The 21,290-nt window shown below is 47.9% G+C and overlaps 1 protein-coding gene across 2 annotated transcripts in view; it reads right to left on the bottom strand.

Moving 5' to 3' along the window:
• nup155 (nucleoporin 155) overlaps positions 1-21,046 on the bottom strand; it is a 30,043-nt gene extending 8,997 nt beyond the window's left edge. The window contains exons 1-29 of one of the 2 annotated variants that reach the window (XM_061263645.1): positions 20,883-21,046; positions 19,439-19,601; positions 19,212-19,349; positions 18,368-18,464; positions 18,195-18,265; positions 17,663-17,755; positions 17,228-17,491; positions 16,506-16,579; positions 16,082-16,173; positions 15,504-15,601; positions 15,198-15,365; positions 13,578-13,678; positions 9,760-9,930; positions 9,471-9,581; positions 8,876-8,970; positions 7,684-7,769; positions 7,311-7,373; positions 6,643-6,790; positions 6,074-6,140; positions 4,914-5,029; positions 4,645-4,748; positions 4,135-4,268; positions 3,817-4,008; positions 2,728-2,866; positions 2,272-2,407; positions 1,854-2,007; positions 1,423-1,527; positions 794-948; positions 380-509 (exon numbers count right to left, since the gene is read on the bottom strand). In XM_061263645.1, the coding sequence (XP_061119629.1) occupies positions 380-509; positions 794-948; positions 1,423-1,527; positions 1,854-2,007; positions 2,272-2,407; positions 2,728-2,866; positions 3,817-4,008; positions 4,135-4,268; positions 4,645-4,748; positions 4,914-5,029; positions 6,074-6,140; positions 6,643-6,790; positions 7,311-7,373; positions 7,684-7,769; positions 8,876-8,970; positions 9,471-9,581; positions 9,760-9,930; positions 13,578-13,678; positions 15,198-15,365; positions 15,504-15,601; positions 16,082-16,173; positions 16,506-16,579; positions 17,228-17,491; positions 17,663-17,755; positions 18,195-18,265; positions 18,368-18,464; positions 19,212-19,349; positions 19,439-19,580 (3,444 nt within the window). In that variant the 5' untranslated portion in view covers positions 19,581-19,601; positions 20,883-21,046. The remainder of the gene's footprint in view (positions 1-379; positions 510-793; positions 949-1,422; positions 1,528-1,853; positions 2,008-2,271; positions 2,408-2,727; positions 2,867-3,816; positions 4,009-4,134; positions 4,269-4,644; positions 4,749-4,913; positions 5,030-6,073; positions 6,141-6,642; positions 6,791-7,310; positions 7,374-7,683; positions 7,770-8,875; positions 8,971-9,470; positions 9,582-9,759; positions 9,931-13,577; positions 13,679-15,197; positions 15,366-15,503; positions 15,602-16,081; positions 16,174-16,505; positions 16,580-17,227; positions 17,492-17,662; positions 17,756-18,194; positions 18,266-18,367; positions 18,465-19,211; positions 19,350-19,438; positions 19,602-20,882) is intronic. The other variant, XM_061263646.1, reaches the window with a different exon arrangement.
• Between the last annotated feature and the right edge of the window lie 244 nt (positions 21,047-21,290).

The following is a 21,290-nucleotide window of genomic DNA, read 5'->3' as shown; positions in this document are numbered from 1 at the left end:
AGGTATATTTAAACTAAACCGGGCCTGCAAAATACTGTTCACAAGCCAAACACATACAGAGTGGTGTCCAGTTCTTTGCTTTAAAAAAAAAATTCACTTTGTTTTCTTTTGTGGGTGGAGCATGGGCAACCAGTCTGTAAAGTGGGTGTCATATGAAGTTTCAACTAACGTTGGATTCCTGTTGTCCACTGACCAAGAGCACGAAAGACTGACATTCGAGCTGCTGAATTTAGATTTGAGGCTGCCATCAATAAAAGAACCTTCACGTGAACCTCGGGTCATGCCCAGTCCAAAATATCACATCACTACGATGATCCCCCCCCGCCTGAAAAGCGGAGGCGCTGGGGGCACCTCCTCCCCCCACCCAAAGCCCCCCTACCTCCATCTTCTCCTCCAGCTCGTGCAGAAACTCCCCGTCCGGCCCCTGGGCGGAGGTGCAGGAGGAGCTCTTGGCGGAGAGGATGGCCCGGGAAATGTACTCCAACCGCTGCGTCAGAGAGATCTCAGTGCTGGGGGAGCAGGGGGGCAGAGTTACAGGACAGGCTTCACGTCCTCATTGCTCAACGCTTTCACACACTTAGAAGGATAATGCTTCTAGCACCGCTAACACACACATACCTGTGCATATCAGCTAGCCGCGCTAACACACGTACCTGTGCATATCAGCTAGCCGCGCTAACACACGTACCTGTGCATATCAGCTAGCCACGCTAACACACGTACCTGTGCATATCAGCTAGCCGCGCTAACACACGTACCTGTGCATATCAGCTAGCCGCGCTAACACACGTACCTGTGCATATCAGCTAGCCGCGCTAACACGTGCGCTGCTTTGCTGAAGCTGCGGTTCTTCTCGTAGTAGCGCCACAGAAGGTCCATGTTGCGCACTTTGTTCTGGTTCTGCTTGATCATGCGCATCAGGTGCTCCTCCAGGAACAGAGAATTTACCTGGGCCACAGGTGAGTAAGCATCGTTATCTCTGAGGTTCATCTTAACATGCGTGAAGGATTTCTCTAGACTGAGGCCTCAATCTCCCACCAGCGAGAGGTTTTTCCAAATCCACAGCTAGACACTACGCCTTCTCTGCATTCTTACTCCACGGTTAGTGCAGGCAATGGTCCTTTTGCACACAATGCAAGCAATTCAAAATATCCGATGGGTACAACAGCCAACATCAGCCTGCCACTCCAGTCGTACACTAACAAAATGTACCAGAGCATGCTGGTTCGTTGTGGACAAAGGATTTATCATCCATTTAATAGCTCAGCTAGCTAGATAATGATTATCCAGTTGAGAGTAAATTGTGAGCATCTTCGCATCGGGGGAGAAAACTGCAAATGGCACAAACTTTGGGTAAATTGGTAATGACTTCAGAGAACGGAGGCCTATAAAATGGCGGATCCTCCCCTGGCCAAGCCTCACCTCCAGTAGCTTGTCGGTGAGGTCGGCCTGGATCAGCCAGTTGCACAGAGCGATGTGGAAGAGCTCGTCCTGAGATCTCTGTGTCAGATTGATCATCTGCTCAAACTGCGCAAAAACACAAAAAACACAATTCTCAAAACACAACGGCGAGCAGGGAGGTTCAAACTGCACCACAACAACCCAGGCAAAAATGCACAACACTGACCAAAACACAACAAACACGGACTGAAACGGACTTTTAAAAGACATTTTTAATGAGGGTGTGGTGATGAAGGCATAGTGGAGCTGGAACAGCGCATTGTGTGGTTCTTTAGTCACACCATGCATGAGGGTTCTAGTTTGGCACAAGCCAGGTAAGACTTGCCGTTGGGCACATGCTCTTAATAAGGGCTCCAGCAGTAACCTCATCACCCCCTCAGTGCGATACTCACATGGGCAGCCGCGTCCTCATTGCTCAGCATGTTGGGGTCAGAGGTCAGGACAGGCGGCCCGGGCTGTTTGGGGACGCTGGGAGATTGAGGCGCGGCCTTACTCTGGTTCACCAGCTCCTGCATGGTGTCTGTGATGCACTTGTAGCTGGACAGCCTAAGACAGGGGAGTAAAGGTAAAACCCTCAGATTCAGTACAGATAGCAGTGGTGGCTTCAGATATACATGTGAGCCAACAAACACTGGCGCCACCATGTGTTTGGGAGGAGAACTGCGGACTCGACTCGGCAGCGAGCGAACAGAAGATGTCTGTGGTAGCAGAGAGGCGATTGGACATTCCAAATTAAGAGTGCGATTTGGACACGTTCTGCCCTACATTGGACATCTATCCATCCACCCATCCATCAATCCACTCACTCACCTCTCCTGGAAGGACACTTGTCCAGGTACATCCTCCTCCGGCTCCCCGTTCTTATAAAAGTGGAGCCCGAGGCCCTGAGGGTCCTTCTTATCAGCGGCCACCAGACACAGCTCCACCACCCCCTCATAGAAACGCACTGAGAGAACCAGAGAAGAAGAGTTAGAGACAGCTCATCAGGAATAGCCCCTTTACAAAAATACATTACATACATAGAACTATATGAATTCACTGGAGTTAGAGGATTTAGAAAGAGACAGGTTGCTGAAATCATTTGTCACTGTAATTGTAGGAGTAGAATAAGTCCCTTCTATGGAAAACACAAATAACTGAAATGCACTCAGAAGTTCAAACGGCTGGCAGAAGAGCTCGGCCTCAGAAGGCGGACGTGCAAGCAGACTGAATTGTGGGTAAGCCTGAGAGACAAAGGCAGGCGGGTCCGGGCGTTGGCTCTCTCACCCTGGCGGTACTGGGTGCAGACCAGGGGCAGGTCGGTGTGGTGGCTGATCTGCTGGTACAGACGCAGTGACTCTCTCAACGTGCGCTCCCTCTCCAGTTTGTTCTGTAGCTGCCTGGAGCTCTGGAGCAGCTCGTTAGCCTGGGGGGGGGAACAATAACTCATTATCCTCTCATTTCACCCCCCATTTCTCTTTTCAAAACGCAGGCCTGAGATGGGCAAAGCCCTGCTGACCGAACCCCACCCTTAATTTGCACATCTGCTAACGGTACACTGTATATTCTTTATATTGAGAATTATTTGTCGTTACAATTTTTCCAAAACTCTTGTATCTCTACTATCATTAACTATTATTATATTACGACCTTATTTTTATACCTTACCTCATTTTGTTTATTTTGTTTTTAATGAGTGTAATTATTAGCATTACCTTGAACTGTAATTATTGTTGATATTATTGTAATTACCTATACAGCTGTGGCAAAGTAATTTCCCCTTTAGGCATCAATAAAGGGATCAATCAATGCAATCCTATCTATAGGCCATGCCGTGACCAATCACGGGCATCCCTGCAGAGCTGCCGACCCCAGTGCACATTAGGGCTGCGCGATATAACTATCACGGCACATCAAATAGTTTTTTTAGCACAATAATAACCATCTACGGCAGGTGATGGCAAGTTTTTGTTCCTTCTTGAATCATACTTGATTTGGTAACACATCTCCAAACTTCACTTAAATGCTTCGGGGGAAGAAAAAAACACTTGTATCTGTTCAATGTTGGTTAAGTTACCTATTAGTTTTGAAAAAACACATCGCTTACATTTTTGCTTTTTATCCTATCAGGTTTTAATCGACCAAATGGAAACAGCATGGCCCTGTTGCGGTCGTGAAAAGATACGAGTGACAAAAAGATACCTCGATGGCTATATCGCCCAGCCCTAGTGCACACCGATATGCTCAGGATCCATTTAACTCAAATTGCAAGGCTCCAGGACTCCAGGGTTTCAGTACAACCGGGCAAAGACGGGCCACAAATGACGACGCTTTAAAAGATAAAAAAAACCAAGAAAGCGTGTTTGGCGGGCGGACCTTGGAGCAGACGCTGTCCTCGCTGCTGTAGAGCATGGGGCAGATGTCCCGCAGGTGCGTGCTGATGGCGTCTACGGAGGCACTGTCTTTGATGTAGACGTTGATGAGGGCGGTGATGAGGGCCCCGGTCAGCTCGCGCCCGTGGATCACCACGTCCTTAAAGCTGCTGCCCTTCACCTGCTCCTGGAACTCCTGCAGGGGAGGGGAGAGGCAGAACGTAAACGCCACACAGCAGGGGGAGCACGCCAAACGCGCTTACAATAGGTCATTTCGGACTTCTGACGGTCAAGAGAGGAATAACAGCAACAAACGGCGGACCTTGGGCAGCTCGGCCAGGATGAGGCTGAACTGGTGGTCACAGAGCAGCTTCCACAGGGCCAGGGTCTGACAGGACCGATGCACCAGCTGCTGGATGCCCTGCAGAGACACTTTCTCATACGCCTGCGCCTCCGCTGAGAGGAGAGAGAGAGGGGGGGGGGGGGGGGGGAGAGAAAGAAGAGAGAGGGAGAGAGAAAGAAGAGAGAGGGAGAGGAGAGATTGAAGTTATACTCATACATGTGTACACACACACACAATCTCATAGGCACGCACTCACGCAGACACACTCTCATACGCCTGTGCCTCCACTCAGAAAGGAGGGAAAGAGACAGAGAACGTATGCACACACTTCTCAGACGACAGAGCCTCCGCTTAGAGTGAAACAATGAGGAGAGGTTATACTCAGAGAGAGGGAGAGGGGGGGAGAGAGAGAGATGTGCACTCAGAGATGAACACGCGCACACACGCACGCGCACACACGCGCACGCACGCACACGCACGCACACTCACTGTGGTACTTCCTCTGCAGCTCCTGTTGGACCTGTTGAGAGCTGCCCCTCTCTGGCCGCATAAATCCCAGCAGCCTCTGCTGCAGGTTCCCCGGGGAGCTGAAGCTGTGGGACACAGGAAGTCAGGTTTACTGGAGGAGCCCTGCCCCGGTTCTGCCCCTGGGTCAGGTTTACTTAGCTCCCCAGATGAACTAGATAAAAAGCCAGCTTGATAATTATGTTATGAAAATAACATAATGAGGAAATGAAAAGGGATCGGTAGTTTCCCACCTGGCTGAGCCCAGGGAGGAGGGGCTGAACTGGGAGTTCTTGTCCAGGAAGTCCTTCAGCCCCCGCAGCTCCAACAGCACCGACTGCAGGTCCGCCGAACTGACCGTGCTCTCCAGCTGAGGAACACAGTCAGACATCACTCTCTGCTTTTACTAGAGCTAACCTTTCATTAGAACATCACTCTCTGCTTTTACTAGTTAACCTTTCATCAGAACATCACTCTCTGCTTTCACTAGTTAACCTTTAATCACAACATCACTCTCTGCTTTTACTAGAGTAAACCTTTAATCAGAACATCACTCTCTGCTTTCACTAGTTAACCTTTATTCACAGCATCGCTCTCTGCTTTCACTAGTTAACCTTTAATCACAACATCACTCTCTGCTTTCACTAGTTAACCTTTATTCACAGCATCGCTCTCTGCTTTCACTAGTTAACCTTTAATCACAACATCACTCTCTGCTTTCACTAGTTAACCTTTAATCACAGCATCACTCTCTGCTTTTACTAGAATAAACCTTTAATCAGAACATCACTCTCTGCTTTCACTAGTTAACCTTTATTCAGAACATCACTCTCTGCTTTCACTAGAGTTAACCTTTAATCAGAATATCACTCTGCTTTTACTAGTTAACCTTTAATCAGAACATCACTCTGTTTTACTCGAGTTAACCTTTAATCAGAACATCACTCTGCTTTCACAAGTTAACCTTTAATCAGAACATCACTCTGCTTTTACAAGAGTTAACCTTTAATCAGAACATCACTCTCTGCTTTTACTAGTTAACCTTTAATCAGAACATCACTCTGCTTTCACTAAAGTTAACCTTTAATCAGAACAACTCTCTGCTTTCACAAGAACCTTTAATCAGAACATCTCTACTTTCACAAGAGTAAAACTAATCAGCACATCACCGCTTTCATAAGAGTAAACCTTACATTCCCTCTGATTTAGTCGTGAGGGACTCCTCCAGCGATTAATAGAAGTGCACATTGCAAAGTGACGCAAACCCTGTAAATACTGTATTTAGCTTTCGAACAGGCACAAATTATCCTAGATTATTCAAGCGATGAATAGGAAAGAGGGCCCAGTTCTGTGGTGCAGATCATCCAGTGAAGTGTAAACAAACGTAATGCTAAATGCTGATGAAATATCTCACCACGCTGAGAACCTGATTTCCTTTGCTGACGGCCATCTCCACTGCTAGACTCCCGTCCAGGATGTTCCTGTGACAGATCGACCAAAAACGCATTTTAAACTTCACTTTTTCTGCTGGTGGCGGAAGAGTTTTCCTGCAATGGCATTTCCTCTTTCATGAAGCCCCAACTGATGTAACCAGTATGTACAGTGCCGGCGGTACATCGAATAGTTGTTTTAGCGCAATAATAACTATCTACGGAGGTGGCGGTAGGTTTTGTTTCTTCTCTAATCATACTTGATACGGTAACACATCTCCAAACTTCACTGAAATGTTTCCGGGGGAGAAAAAAACATCACTTGTATCTGCTCAATGTTGGTTAACTTATCTATTAGTTTTGAAAAACACATTGCTTATGTTTTTGCTTTTTATCCTTGTAGTCAGGTTTTATTGACCACATGGAAACAAAATGGCTCTGTTGCTGTCATATCAACATTGAAAAGAAAGAGTGATATATCGCCCAGCCCGAGTAGTAACCCATAACAAAAATGCCCAGTCCAGCAGCAGAAAGCTTAGCGCTGGGGTCTCACCCCAGGATGCGGGTGAAGTAGACGCAGATGCCGTTGTGTTTCCCAGAGAACACCACCTCTGGCCCGGAGGACACCGCCAAAGGACCTCCACCAGGGGGCAGCGAGGAGGGAGGACAGAAAGGCGTGGACATGCTGGTAGGCATCACTCCTGCACGGGGGGAGAAAAGAACATTGAAACCTACGCCTGAACAATAACGCTAGCAATCTCTGGCTTCTCTTTACTACAGGGCTAACAATAAAACATTCACCAAAGGTAAGTAATGCTTTATTTATATCTAAACCAGGGTTGCAAAGCGCTCCACAATAAAACAGTTAGACACTTAACATCACATACATAACATCATAGACAAGAGCTCAAGAAGTAGGAAAAGCTATACAAAAGAAAAAACTAAGGAGTAAAAGGTTATAGAGTCTTAAGACGTTTGTTAAAGAGTTCAAATGTCAGATAATGTCGAAAGGAAGACGGTTCCAAAGTTTCGGGGCACGAACAGTGAATGCACAGTCCCGCTACAGTTTTGACCTGGTCCCGGGGATAGCCAGCAGCCCTGAGGTAGAGGACCTAAGAGACCTCACATTGCTATAGGGCGTCAGCAGTTCAGAGAAGCATGTTTGCTAAAGGCTAGACCAAACAGAGAGAAGAGAGGAGGGGAGGAGGAGGAGGACACTACCTGGCATGGGCGTTGCTAGGAAACTGGCACTGGGGAGGGGACTACCTACAGGCATGGGGGATCCTGCAATGAACAACAGAGCCGCAGTAACGCAAAGTGCATGAGTGCTAATAGCGCCCCCTAGTGGAAAATCTCCAGCCAGCTATAAGTGAGTAAGCAAGGAATGAGTCTCGGTGAGTCTCGGTGAGCAAGCATGTTAATCAGGTTGGCCTTTACAATTGTATACAATAGTATAACAGCTAGAGCATGTTCTATTAACAAATTCCACAATTATTTGCTCTGAAATATGTCCAATGTTAAGAGCGGTGCGACCTAATGCGGTTACACAAAATAAAACCGGTCACTAAATGGCCGACTCGCACAGGTAACTCACCTGGGACGGGGGAGCCCAGCAGGGGCCCGAGGTTACTGGGAGCAGAGAGAGCTGAGGGGAAGCGCATCTGTGCCTCTCCTCCATATCTATGGTACACACACACACACACACACACACACACACACACACACACACACACACACACACACACACACACACACACACACACACACACACACACACACACACACACACACACACACACACGGGTCAGAGGTCACAGGAAGTGCACATCCACAGACTGAGAGACCAGGCACAGAAGTGAAACACGCATTATCAGAAATCCTAATGTCATTTTTACATCCAGAAAAGAACTAAAAGTAGTGTTTCAACAATTAAACCATAAAATAAAAAAGGAAATGCCACATTTAGTCGCTGGAAAATAAAAGATCCTGTTTCTAAGCTGCAAATTAAAGAGTGGTCTTGAAAGTGAACACTCCCTGCAGTGACAAGTCGCATGAGGACAGTGTGCCAGGCTGAAGCACCCTAGTGTCCTCCTTTAGAACCCCCTCATTGTGTTGTGCAGTAGGGTCAGGACGCTAACCTGAAGAAGGCGCGGGTCAGGGTCAGGGTTAGGCAAGTAAGAAATCTTTATTTCCCAAGTTGTCCCATATTAGGCCCTCTTGGGAAATAAAAGTTTGCACTGGCCATTCAGAGTACTGAAGCCTTTAAGTAGGAGGAATTTGGTCCCTCTTGTGTTGGTGTTCTATGTGCATTTGTTCAGTCCTCTTGGAAATAGAGTGCAAAGTTTGAGAATCCAGTGTTTCTCTAACCTGCGTCTCCTCCTCCGGTATCCAGTTATTATTTGTTTGAAGGCCCAATATTTCTAGTGCCTCAAGTCCATGGTGAAGGAAATTAGCCACCCCAGGCGTGTGTCTGCCTCTTTATGATTTCTAATATTATATATAGTCTACATTTAGTTGTGCTAGTCTACATTTAGTTGTATTAATTGTATTCAGGGTTTGGGTCAGGGTGCTAACCTGAAGAAGGCGCAGGTCAGGATCAGGGTTAGGGTTTGGGTCAGGGCGCTAACCTGAAGAAGGCGCGGGTTAGGGTTAGGGTCGGGGTTCAGTTCAGGGCTCTAACCTGAAGAAGGCGCGGGTTAGGGTTAGGGTCAGGGTCAAGGTCAGGGCTCTAACCTGAAGAAGGCGCGGGTTAGGGTTAGGGTCAGGGTCAAGGTCAGGACTCTAACCTGAAGAAGGCGCGGGTGGCCCCCACAGACACCTCCCTGTCGCAGGCTGCACTGGAGCAGGCCAGGATGAGGGCAGTGGCGCAGGCCTGGTCCTCCTGAGGGAGAGGAGGAGAGAGGAGTCAGCCCTATGAGGCAGAGCAGGAGCAATGAGGAGGTCACTCTGACATGAGCTAGAGTGAGCATCCAAAGACATGAAGCAGCATCTAGGACTTAGATTTCGCAGACAAACTGAAAATTAAGATTGGTCCTGTACTAATTTTAGTTTTGAAGGGACATAGAATTTAGTATAGGACTAGGCTGAATCTGTCTCTGCAAAATTGTCTCATTAATTTCACATATTGGGTCTCCGTGATGTCACTCTTGACACTTAACAGTGAACAAGAAGCTCCAACCCAGCCTCCAAGCTTGTTTACACACTCCATAAGCACACACCATAATTACGGGGATATGTTTCCCTCTAGCTCCAGGTGCTTGATGGGAAACCGTGACCAGCCCAAACTTTCTGATCCTGGAGTCTTGGGTACAAATCCAGCCACACTACCACCACAACCTTTAACCCTGGAGCCCAGAATGTGGGTCAGGTAGGACTTCTCACCCGGTGGAGTTTGAAGAAGCGCTCAATCTCCTCGCCCTGCCCGCCAGCACTGCCCACCAGCAAGAGGCGCAGCTGATCCACCGGCCTCAGCTTGTGAAAGATGTGGCTCCCCTGAACAGGACAGAAACCGGATAATTCACAAAAACAGAACACACACAAGACTGCTCATCAGCCCCTGCTCCGGGGCGAATAAAAAACACAAATATGAAATACAAAATAAAATAATGATGTACTTGACCCAGGTGTGGACGTCATAAGGGAATGAAATTTTGGAAGGGGTGACCGGTACCTTGGCGGAGAGGAGGACAAACTTCTGTGGCGGGATGTTATGTTGCTGGACGACCACGGGCGAGTCAGTGAGAGGAATGAGGTCCTTGTTGAGGGGTGTGGAGATTTTGGAGGCCTTCGTGTCCTCGATAGCACACAGACACCAGGAGTGGCCATCGATGTGCATCGTCATCTGCAGAGAATTCATCAATCAATAATAATAAAACAATAGCATCCTACCACCATTAAGTTCCTTTCATGCGCTCTAGAAATAGCTTACATTACGATTAAGCAATAACGGCAAAACTGTCGGACTGTACACGTTGGCGTGAAACGCCTAAAACTGGATTTTACATGCAGCATAAAACCTTTGCAAATCACTGACAAATATTAACAGTCAACAACGACCTGACAAAGATCCTGGAGCAACAAGTGGGCACAGCAGAGAAAAAGCTGGAATGGATGGGCGACATCATCTACCACGATGGAGAAGAGCGCTTTGGAGTGAACGTAAGGAGAAGCGACAAAGCAACACCAGCACCAGCCAAATCCTGGAGGCAGCAAGAGATCGAAAGACTGGTCAGAGAGAGAAGGCAGCTGAGAAAGCAGTGGAAGAAGGTCTCTGATGCAGACAGAGATGGTCTCATGCTACTCCAGGGGGACATCAAATGCTGGTTGGCAACCTTGCGAAGAGCAGAGAACTTGAGGAAACTTCGCAAGAGGAAGGAAAAACCCTTTCAAGTTCGTCAAAGCTAAGGAAAAAAGTGGAACCCTGAAAATTCCAAAGCAGGAACTGGAAGAACATCTGGAAAAGGTCCACCATGACACGAAAAGGCACAAACACCTAGTTATCCCACATGAGATCCCACCTATTCAACCTCCTAACTTCAACCTGGAGACTGGCCGTCCAAAATGGAAGGAAGTAGAGAATACAGTACGACGCGCAAGATCAGCATCAGCCCCAGGGCAGAATGGAGTACCGTATAAGCTCTACAAGAACGCACCAGATGTTCTACGCTATATTTGGAGGCTCATGAGGATAGTGTGGCAGAAGGGAGTAATACCTAAGGCGTGGCGAAGGGCTGGAGGTGTGCTAATTCCCAAGGAGAAGGATGCGACAGACATCAGTCAATTCCGGCCAATCTGCCTTCTCAACGTTGAGGGGAAAATCTTTTTCAGCGTGGTAGCACTGTCCACCTACCTGGAGAAGAGTGTTGATACAGCCGTACAGAAGGTTGGCATTCCTGGGTTCTCTGGTTGCTTGGAGCATACCAGTATGATCTGGCACCAGATCCAAGCGGCGAAGAAGGACAAAAGAGACCTCCATGTCATCTTCCTTGACCTGGCCAATGCCTTTGGATCAGTTCCCCATAACCTCCTCTGGGAATCCTTTAACTTCTTCCACGTTCCATCATCCATCACTACCACTCTAGTAAAAGCCTACTTCGAAGACCTGCAACTGTGCTTCACAACAGCCGACTTTGCAACATCATGGCAGTGCGTAGAAGTAGGCATCATGGCAGGCTGTACAATCTCACCCCTGGCCTTCACAATGGCCATGGAGGTCATCATCAGGGCCTCAAGATGGGTGGCGGGCGGTGAGCGAACTAAGAACGGGATCCGCCTTCCACCTATCCGAGCATACATGGATGACATGACCACTCTGACCACTATTGCAGCATGCACCAGGCGGCTACTTGGAAAACTGCAGGAGAACATCAAGTGGGCCGGATGAAAATCAAGCCGAACAAGTCACAAAGCATCTCAATAGTCAAGGGAGAGCTTAAAAACGTGAAGTTCTGCATTGGTGACGACCCAAAACCAATGGTGGCTGAGCAACCTGTCAAAAGCCTGGGCAGATGGTACAAGGCAAGCCTCAGGGACAAAGACCAAGTGCAGCAACTAAGGCAGGACATCACCAACAGTCTGGAAAACATCAACAAGACCCTACTGCCAGGGAAGCTCAAGCTCTGGTGCCTGCAATTTGGACTTCTCCCTCGGGTAATGTGGCCACTCACTATCTACAAGGCCCCAATAACAACTGTGGAGAAGATGGATCGAACCATCACTTAATATGTGAAGAAATGGCTTGGGGTCCCACGCTGTCTGACTAACATCAGCCTCTACGGCAAAGGGGTCTTGAACTGCCTATCACGAGCCTCTCCGAAGAGTACAAGTGCCCGAAAGTAAGACTCCAGATGACTTTGAAGGACTCCAGAGACCAGACCATCAGAAATGCTGCACCACCCCTGTTAACTGGATGGAAATGGACACCATCCGAGGCGGTGCAGCATGGTACGTCAGCCCTGAGGCACAACGACATCGTGGGGCATGTCCAGCTGGGAAGAGGAGGCTTTGGCCTTGCAAGAAGTAAACCAACTTGGCCTCAACATCAGAGAAGAGAAAAATGGTGGTTGAGGAGGTGCGCCGTCGGGAGGAGACTGAAAGAAGCGCGAAGGCCGTCTCTCTTGCCAAGCAGGGACGATGGATGAGGTGGGAAGGCGAAAGCTCAGCTGGAGGGAGCTCTGGGAAATGGAGGCAAGCAACATCAGCTTCATCATCAGAGCTACCTATGATGTGCTCCCATCTCCGAAAAACCTCCAGCAGTGGTATGGCGAGGACCCAACCTGTGCTCTCTGCCCAACTCCAGCGACTCTCAAGCACATCTTGACCGGTTGTAAGACCAGCCTCCCACAAGGCCGCTACACCTGGAGGCACAACCAGGTCCTTAAGAGTCTGGCAGCAGCTCTTGAGAGCAAGAGGAATACCACCAACTCCTTGCCCCTGAGAGCAACCAATTCCATCACGGCGCCATCATACATCCGAGAGGGACAGAAAAAGCCCAACCATCACCCTCCCAAACCAGAAGCTGGACAGCTAGCCATGGCCCGGGATTGGAAGTTGGTAGTTGATATTGGCCAGCAACTGATCTTTTCACCTGAGATTGCAGCTACCACCCTTAGGCCAGACTTGGTACTCTGGTCCCCTTCACTGATGTCTGTTTACATCACAGAGCTCACAGTCCCATGGGAGAATTCAACTGAAGAGGCCTATGAACGCAAGAAACTGCGCTACACAGAACTGGCAGCAGACGCTCAACAACGAGGATGGAATGTGAAAGTCTATCCAGTTGAAGTGGGATGCAGGGGTTTTGTGGCTTCTTCCACCATCAGGCTGCTGAAAGACCTTGGAATCCATGGACAGGCTCTGCGACAGACAATTAGATCAGTCCCTGAAGCGGCCGAAAGAAGCAGCCAGTGGATATGGATCAAGCGGAAGGACCCTTGCTGGGCTCAAAGAACACCAACATGACCTGCTCACTAATCCACCCTACCCTACCCCACCCCCCACTTGAGAACCCAGGTCAGAACCTTCGAGGAAGAGGGTGAACAAGGTATGCGGTAAGCTTTAGGCTTGACTCAGGGAAGAGGACGCCCCCTGCCCTGCATAGTCCCGTGGGCTGCGCCATTTAAACAACCAGGCAATTCTCATGATTGGGCATGGGACACAAGCTCAGGCTTGATCACCCTGTAGCTGGCCACCTTTGATGAGGGTTGTCTAGTGTTGAAAGGCCGAAACACCCCGATTCAAAGGTACACTACTGATGATGTGTCCAGAAATGTACATCCTTCCCATGTCTGAGATACAGCTCCCATGCCACTCTCAACATCAAGGCAAACCTCATGTGAATACCATCCATTGGCACAACGGACAGTTTACCATCATGTCCCGTGTTTCATGATTCTTCTCATTTTGCAGAATAGGCATGTCACAGTCTATGGCGTATGAAGCTAATTTTGAGAACAGAACAAACAACATCAAACTGTTCTTTCCTCCTACCTGAGCCTCCATGAGGGGCTTCTTGAAGGGGAAGGAGTCGTGGTTGATGCACCACAGAATGTCACTGTCCTCCGTCTCTGAAGAGGCCATCAGCAAAACCCCTGTGAGGAGGAAACCAGAGTGAAGGGCCTTTCCTCAGAACTGGTCCAATGAGCACAGGCAACTACGGACAGATATCAAAAGGACAAGAATCTATGGACTTCAACATCTTGACCAACCAGACCCGAGTCAAATACGTCATGGTTTTGCTCTCAAAGTGCAAACCTCACCTCCTGGTCCTCTTGGTAGGCACCAGGTGAGATCATTCGAGTACAGAAAGGAATTTGAATCCAAAACAATTACGTATTTGACCCTGGTCTGATGCCTACAAAATGTGTCAGGAGAAGAGAGGTCTCTTGACGTAAATACCACCATACGCCCTGCACCTGCTGAATGGCTGAAGCTAAGCAGGTGTGGGCTTGGTTAGTACTTGGATGGGAGACCTGGGAAAACTAAGTTGCTGCTGGAAGTAGTGTTGGTGAACCAGTAGGGGGCGCCCTGCCACCAGATTTTATTGGACAATAAAGCAGTTTCTCCCCTACTCTACCACAGCTTGTGTGTGGTGAGTGTTCTGGTGCAAAATGGCAGCCGTGCATCACCCAGGTGGGTGCTACACATTGGTGGTGAGTGAAGCAAGTTTACCTCTCATCACTGTCAAGTGCTTTGAGTGAAAAACGGCATTGTATTATTAAAATCATCCATTTTAACAAATGTCAAGTCTCACTCACATCCAATATTCTATAAAGCTTCATAACCCCTAATAATCCTGAGTACAAGGCCAGGCTGAGGTTTTTACACAGCTTTACTGTACAGGGCCTTGTGGATTTTAGCAGGGTTTTTACACACCTTTACAGTACAGGGCATTGTGGATATTAGCAGGGTTTTTACACACCTTTACTGTACAGGGCCTTGTGGATTTTAGCAGGGTTTTTACACACCTTAACTGTACAGGGCCTTGTGGATTTTAGCAGGGTTTTTACACACCTTTACAGTACAGGGCCTTGTGGATATTAGCAGGGTTTTTACACACCTTTACTGTACAGGGCCTTGTGGATTTTAGCAGGGTTTTTACACACCTTTACTGTACAGGGCCTTGTGGATATTAGCAGGGTTTTTACACACCTTTACTGTACAGGGCCTTGTGGATTTTAGCAGGGTTTTTACACACCTTTACAGTACAGGGCCTTGTGATATTAGCAGGGTTTTTACACACCTTTACTGTACAGGGCCTTGTGGATAGTAGCAGGGTTTTTACACACCTTTACTGTACAGGGCCTTGTGGATTTTAGCAGGGTTTTTACACACCTTTACAGTACAGGGCCTTGTGGATTTTAGCAGGGTTTTTACACACCTTTACTGTACAGGGCCTTGTGGATATTAGCAGGGTTTTTACACACCTTTACTGTACAGGGCCGTCTGGATTTTAGCAGGGTTTTTACACACCTTTACTGTACAGGGCCTTGTGGATTTTAGCAGGGTTTTTACACACCTTTACTGTACAGGGCCGTGTGGATATTAGCAGGGTTTTTACACACCTTTACTGTACAGGGCCTTGTGGATTTTAGCAGGGTTTTTACACACCTTTACTGTACAGGGCCTTGTGGATTTTAGCGGGCTTCTGCATGGTGGAGGAAGCGGAGAATCCAGGGGGCAGGCGGACGTGGACAAGCGACAGGATGCTGGGCCGGGCCGTGGCGTGTTTGGCATTGGGGGTGGGGAAGGGGATGGTGCTGAAGTACAGCCGAACTCCTGCACACAGAGACAGAGACAGACAGACAGGCCCATGAACCCTGATGTAAATGTGAAAAGAGTGGCAAAACCTACTAGCGGCCCGCTCGGCCGTTAAAATTACACTTAATTTTCAAGCCATGGACCCCTTGTACTTGCCTGCATGCGTGATGGCCAGCAGCTGACAGTCTGTAGACTCGGACAGATCCACCACAGCGATCTGCACAATGGGCTTGAAGACTGAGCGGTCGATAGTCCTGAGCAGAGAGAGCAACATTCGATTCACTCAAGGAATCCAAGAGTCACTGTTGCAGGGGAACTTCAACAGGACCAGACCTGGGTCAAATACTGTATGCAATCGTTTAGGATTTATACACTTTACTGAGCTGTGGAACATGGACTGAAGTAAAAAGCACTGTTCTGGGTTTTACTCAGCGCAGTTATCCAGCTAACTCAGTAATCCTGCTTTGTGGGTTTTACTCAGTGCAGTTATCCAGCTAACTCAGTAATCCTGCTTTGTGGGTTTTACTCAGTGCAGTTATCCAGCAAACCCATTAATCCTGCTCTGTGGGTTTTACTAGGGTTAGCATTTTTTGAGAATTGGTTCCAATACCCCAGATGAGCTCAGTGAAGCATAGAAAAGTAATTGAAACAAAAACAATTATATATTTCACCCAGGTCTGCCCTCAAACATTTCTCCCACCCAAGGTGCATTGTGGGTGAAAGTGTACACAGACCTGGCGATGTTTCCCGCTGCTGAAACGATGGAGTTCTGTGACATGGCCGCCACCCGACTCATCCCACTCCCATCGGCTCCGAGGTCATAAACCTGCGACAGAAACAACCCCACCCCAGGATCACTGAAAATACAATATCCACTGAAAGTACCATTTTAAAAACCCAGTATTAACAAAATGTAACAACATAATGAGAGAACAGGCCATTCAGCCCAGCAACGCTCACCTTTTACAACTACTAAAGTGTACCTAATGTTTAGTTGACCAAAATGCTAGGTAGTATCTTGCAAGAGACAAGGCTAGTTATAGAACTGAAACTAAACACAGTGAAGGGTGTAAGATTTTATTGTTTCTGACCCAAGAGGATGAACTGCGCACGCTTAAACCGCTATAAAACAGAGACAGATTGAGAAGCCCTACATACCTGCAGGACGCCATTTTCTGATCGTGTGTAGAGGATGTTCCGGGAATTGTCGATGGCAATCTGGACGATCGGATCTGCGTGGCAAGACAAGACACAATGAACACCAGAAATGACTAGAAAGCAACATCTTCAGTTCTTAACACAGCCATCGTTATGTTATCCATACACAATTTAATTTTGAGGACGGTTTATTCAGTGGCACCCAACCATGTGCCATGGAGGGACAACGGTGTATCCAGGTTTTCATTCCAACCAATCACAACACCGGCTGATTCCACCAAGTTGCCTCTTCTCTGGTTGGAGGGGTGTTAATTAGTGACATCAGCAGGTGTAGTGATTGGTTGGAATGAAAACCTGGATACACTGCCGTTCATTCATGGCACATTACCGGGAACCACTGGCTTACTTCCCATCAATGCACTTTGAAAGGTGCATCACAGAGTGCCAATTAGCAGTGGGCATTAGCCAAATATGCACAGTTAGGGTTGCCGACAGACCTGGGTCAAAAACCGAATTGTTTTGGATTCAAACCCTTCTCTGTGCTCGACTGGTGCAATTGAGCCAACCAAGACGAGCAGAAGGCTGGGTCTGCACTTTCTGACAGCATCTCAGAGGTTCCACTATACCAGAAACACATCAGTGAGGCACAGAAACGTATCGGAATCCCAACGATGACGCGTGTGACCCAGGTCCGGAGCGCACAGAGGGGGCGGTGAGCGCACCGTCCTCGGAGAAGGAGAACTGCAGCAGGGAGGGGACCAGGAAGGACAGGCTGCTCTTGGAGTGGTTGATCTTGCGGCAGCGCTGGCTGAACCAGCCCGCCTCCGCCTGGTAAGCGATCTCGTACAGGCAGCCATCTTTGCCGGCCAGGAAGATGCGGCCCAGCTGGGTGGAGGTGACAGCCAGCAGGTAGGTGTTGTCAGTGGGGACGGAGTACAGCGGGTCTGGGAGCAGCTGCATGGCTCCCGATAGGCTGTCGTTCAGACCTGAGGGGCAGGTGGGGGAAATCACAGAAGAATAATAACGTTCTTTATTCAACAAACATTATTGAGTATTTTACCCAGAATTCTGCAGGCTCACACCCTGGTGTAGCCACAATGAAATCTGCACAGCAGTATCTAAATACATCGTTATTATTCTTGTAATTATGATCGTACCCGTCTGTGCTTTAGAGAAGCTGAGTCCCAGGATCACCACGTCCACAGGAGTGGCCAGGACCAGCAGGAAGTGGATGTGGGGCTGGAAGATCCCTGCGGGGGGATATTAGGGGACAGATAAGGCATGAGCACAAAACATGGCCTTGACACATAACCAGACACACACACTCACACACACATTATCACAAAAACACAGAAGACCAATGGAAACAGAATTACGGAATCTCTCACTTCATTTGGTGCAAAAGGAGTATTTTTTTCACTCCAACCAGTAATATGCCACTTTAACAAAACGTGAATACTGGGCTGGAATTGCTACTAGCATAAATGTAACCCGATTTCATAGAGGCCACTCATTTTGTAGTCATAAACGTCACCTTAACTGGGCTGCAGTTGCGCTAGTCTATTGTCACAAAATTAACAAAAAGGAGTTGGACACGTCACACTTTGCCATTACCACAAGTTACTTCTTCAGTCTAACAACTCTGCCGTGTCAACAACAGGGCCCAATGCGTCGTCCTTCCTTACTCACCCGCCTTTGGCTTCACCAGCCCAACTGAGAGGATCGTTTCACTGAGCCCATCGAAATAGGCAACGTCCCCCCTGCAGGAGAAAGCAGCAATGAGTGACTCCCCTCGCTGTGACATCCATCTACAGAACCCAGTGTGATCTCACTCCTTTAGGCGACAGCCCCGTTCTACTCACCCGTCCTCGTAGTTCCACATGAAGATGTCGTTGTCGATGGTGAGCCACGCCCGGCTGATCTCAGGGAACACTCCCATCATGCAGTTGCACTGCATATCTTTTGGAAAGTTAAGGCGCTGCGACCCATTACATTACATCACATTATAGTTATTTAGCTGACGCTTTTAACTAAAGCAACTGACAGTTGATTAGACAAAGGGTGGGACAATCCCTCCTTGAGCAATGTGGGGTTAAGGGCCTTGATGAAGTGCCAAACAGCAGTGCGAATCGTATTGTGGCGGGCATTGAACCACCGACCTTGTGGGTCCCAGTCATGTACCTTAACCACTACACTCCAGGCTGCCCAGAATCATGGAAGCAGCTACTCTGGAATTTCAGACGCATACAGAACCTCTTCAGAGTAACTGCTACTGCAGTCACCAAAGGTACTGTGGGATATGGCATCCCTTCAAGAAAAAATATACAACACACCATTTATCCTTCAGGGAATTGCCAAAAGGTAAGCAGACCTGGGTCAAATACATAATAGTTTTGGATTCAAGTACTCTTCTACGCATTACTGAGCTTGTCTGGAGTATTAGAATCTATGAAATACTCTTTAAGCACAAACCCCACCTTCTGGTCCTCTTAGTTGGCTCAAATGCACCAGGCAAGATGAATCGAGCACAGAAAGGTTTTTGAATCCAAAACAGTTGCGTATTTATCCCCCAGGTCTGCAGCATGGAGAGCAGGAGAAACAGAGGCCCCTGGAGGCCCAAGCCTGGATGAGCTGAAGGGCCTGGTCCTCCTCACCCTGCAGGCAGGAGGGCCCTGACATTCACACCGCGAGCCTGAAGCAGGATACGGCTGAACTGCTCCACCAGCTCCGGGGGCAGGGGCACGCGGCGCACCGCACTCAGCTCCGCCAGGCTGGGCACGGTGAGGAGCCCCGGGCCCTGCAGGGGGTAGTCCATGTCTGACACCCCCGAGAGAGACGGCATGTCTGGGGAGAAGGGCACGCGTTAGCCACACATCCCTAAACGCTCCCCTCCCCGCTTTAAGCACTCCCCTTCTGAGCCTCCGGGGCCTTACTGTGCGCGGGGACGTAGAGCAGCTCCGACAGGTCGGGGAAGCAGCGGTCCTCCTGCAGGTGTCGGTCGATCAGCCGGCCCGTGTTCTCCAGAACCTCGTTCAGCCCCGTGGCGGGGCTGCTGGAGCTCAGGGTGGAGGGCATCGCCGCGGGTACACGCTCCGCCTGGAACAGAGGGACCCACGGGTCAGCTTCAGCCAAACATCATCCCTCTGTCCTACACCGCTGCCCTACACTACTCAACACTGGCTTAGACCAGTGGTCGTCACTCATGGTCCTGGAGAGCTGCAGGGTGTGCTGGCTTTCGTTTTCGCCTTAATATCAGCAACCAATTCAGACCCAAAACACCAGGTGAGGTGAGTTAAATGGTCAATTAAAGCAGCACTGTTAGGAGCCGAGTAACAACAGTAACCAGCACACCCTGCGCCTCTTCAATGTTCTCAATTGCCAAATTAGTCATTAGTAACTAACTATAGGTCACAAATAATATCTCAAGAGCAAATTTGGGAATGCAATTGCAATGGCAAGAAAATTATTATAAATAATAAAATATACTCCTATCGAATTATGTCATTATTTCTTACTGCAAGTACTTGCTGATGAGCTTAATACAGGTACACTACCAATATAATTCAGTGTGCCATTTAGCCTAAGGACCGAAAATATCCAACAGGCTAATAACTAGTGATGACCTTATGAAACATGAATTATAATTATATCCACATATTCGATTAAATATCTATTTTCTTAAACAATAAGGTCTATTTTAACTAAATGGTTTAGAAAAGACAGGAAAGACATCACACATCCCAATTAAACCTGGTTTATAGCTACCCAGCAGTTCTCGGACAGCATACAGACCAAATGAGTATAGCCAATACACCACACAAAAGTAAACAAGGGGAAATGATCGTGACACTTGACCCAGAAAAGGCCATTGTGACCGAGTCAAAGGCTGCATAAATTTGGGCTCCAAATGTGTTGAGTGGATTTAACCTTACATTCAAATACGCATATCAGTATTAGACCAAGGGTACAGCTCTCGCAAATAATTTAAAATAAGCAGTCGTGCCCAAGTGTTAATTCCATTTTTAAATGCAACTGAACACGTTCTGTGGAAACTTTATTCGTAAATGAGTCGTGCTAAGCGAAGACTGTTAGCTAAAATATTGCAGGGAGAAGTAAACAAAGTTAGCAGCCGCACTACAGGTGGAAACAGAAGATTATCCAACACAAACGAATAATTCGCAACACAGAAGAGTGCAAAAGAGATTTGTTGCTAAAATATGTTGCTAGCTTGTCCACTAACTAGCTTGCAGTGTAACCTGCCTTTTTACGTCGTGAGCAGACAGGTAGCTGGCTAGCCGGCAAAAAACGCGGGCTTCCAAAATATATCCCCTGTATGGCTGATTTTACATTTCTCATTCTGAAAAACAGACAACTTACCAAATCAAAATGATTAAACAATAGATCGAAATTTTATCTGTACTGTCCGTAAGTGACTACTGAGTTCACTGTAGGCTACTGTCAGCTAAATGCATATCCTCCACAGGTATTACAGACAAGGCCGATGTTTCGCTGGAAAAAGCACGAGCTGCCACCCGGAAATCGGAAACGGAGACCGGGAAACTTGTGGGCGGAGTTCCATTCGAAAGCCAATCAGCTTTTTCGTCTTCTTCTTCTTCTTTTTGAGTTTTATTGAGGTTCCCCCTAAGATTAGTGAATTACCGCCATCTACTGAATATATACAATTTCTTATTCATATATTTAAAAAAGCACCTAAAGGCAATTATTTTCAATAATGACCACGTTTAAATGCACAAAATGACTCATATATGAAAAACCTGCAAGTCA

The sequence above is a fragment of the Conger conger genome, chromosome 12 (assembly GCF_963514075.1).
Source record: "Conger conger chromosome 12, fConCon1.1, whole genome shotgun sequence".
Classification (NCBI taxonomy): domain Eukaryota; kingdom Metazoa; phylum Chordata; class Actinopteri; order Anguilliformes; family Congridae; genus Conger; species Conger conger.
The sequence above is the reverse complement of the archived record's forward strand: the minus strand, read 5'-3'. Positions and strand labels throughout refer to the sequence as shown.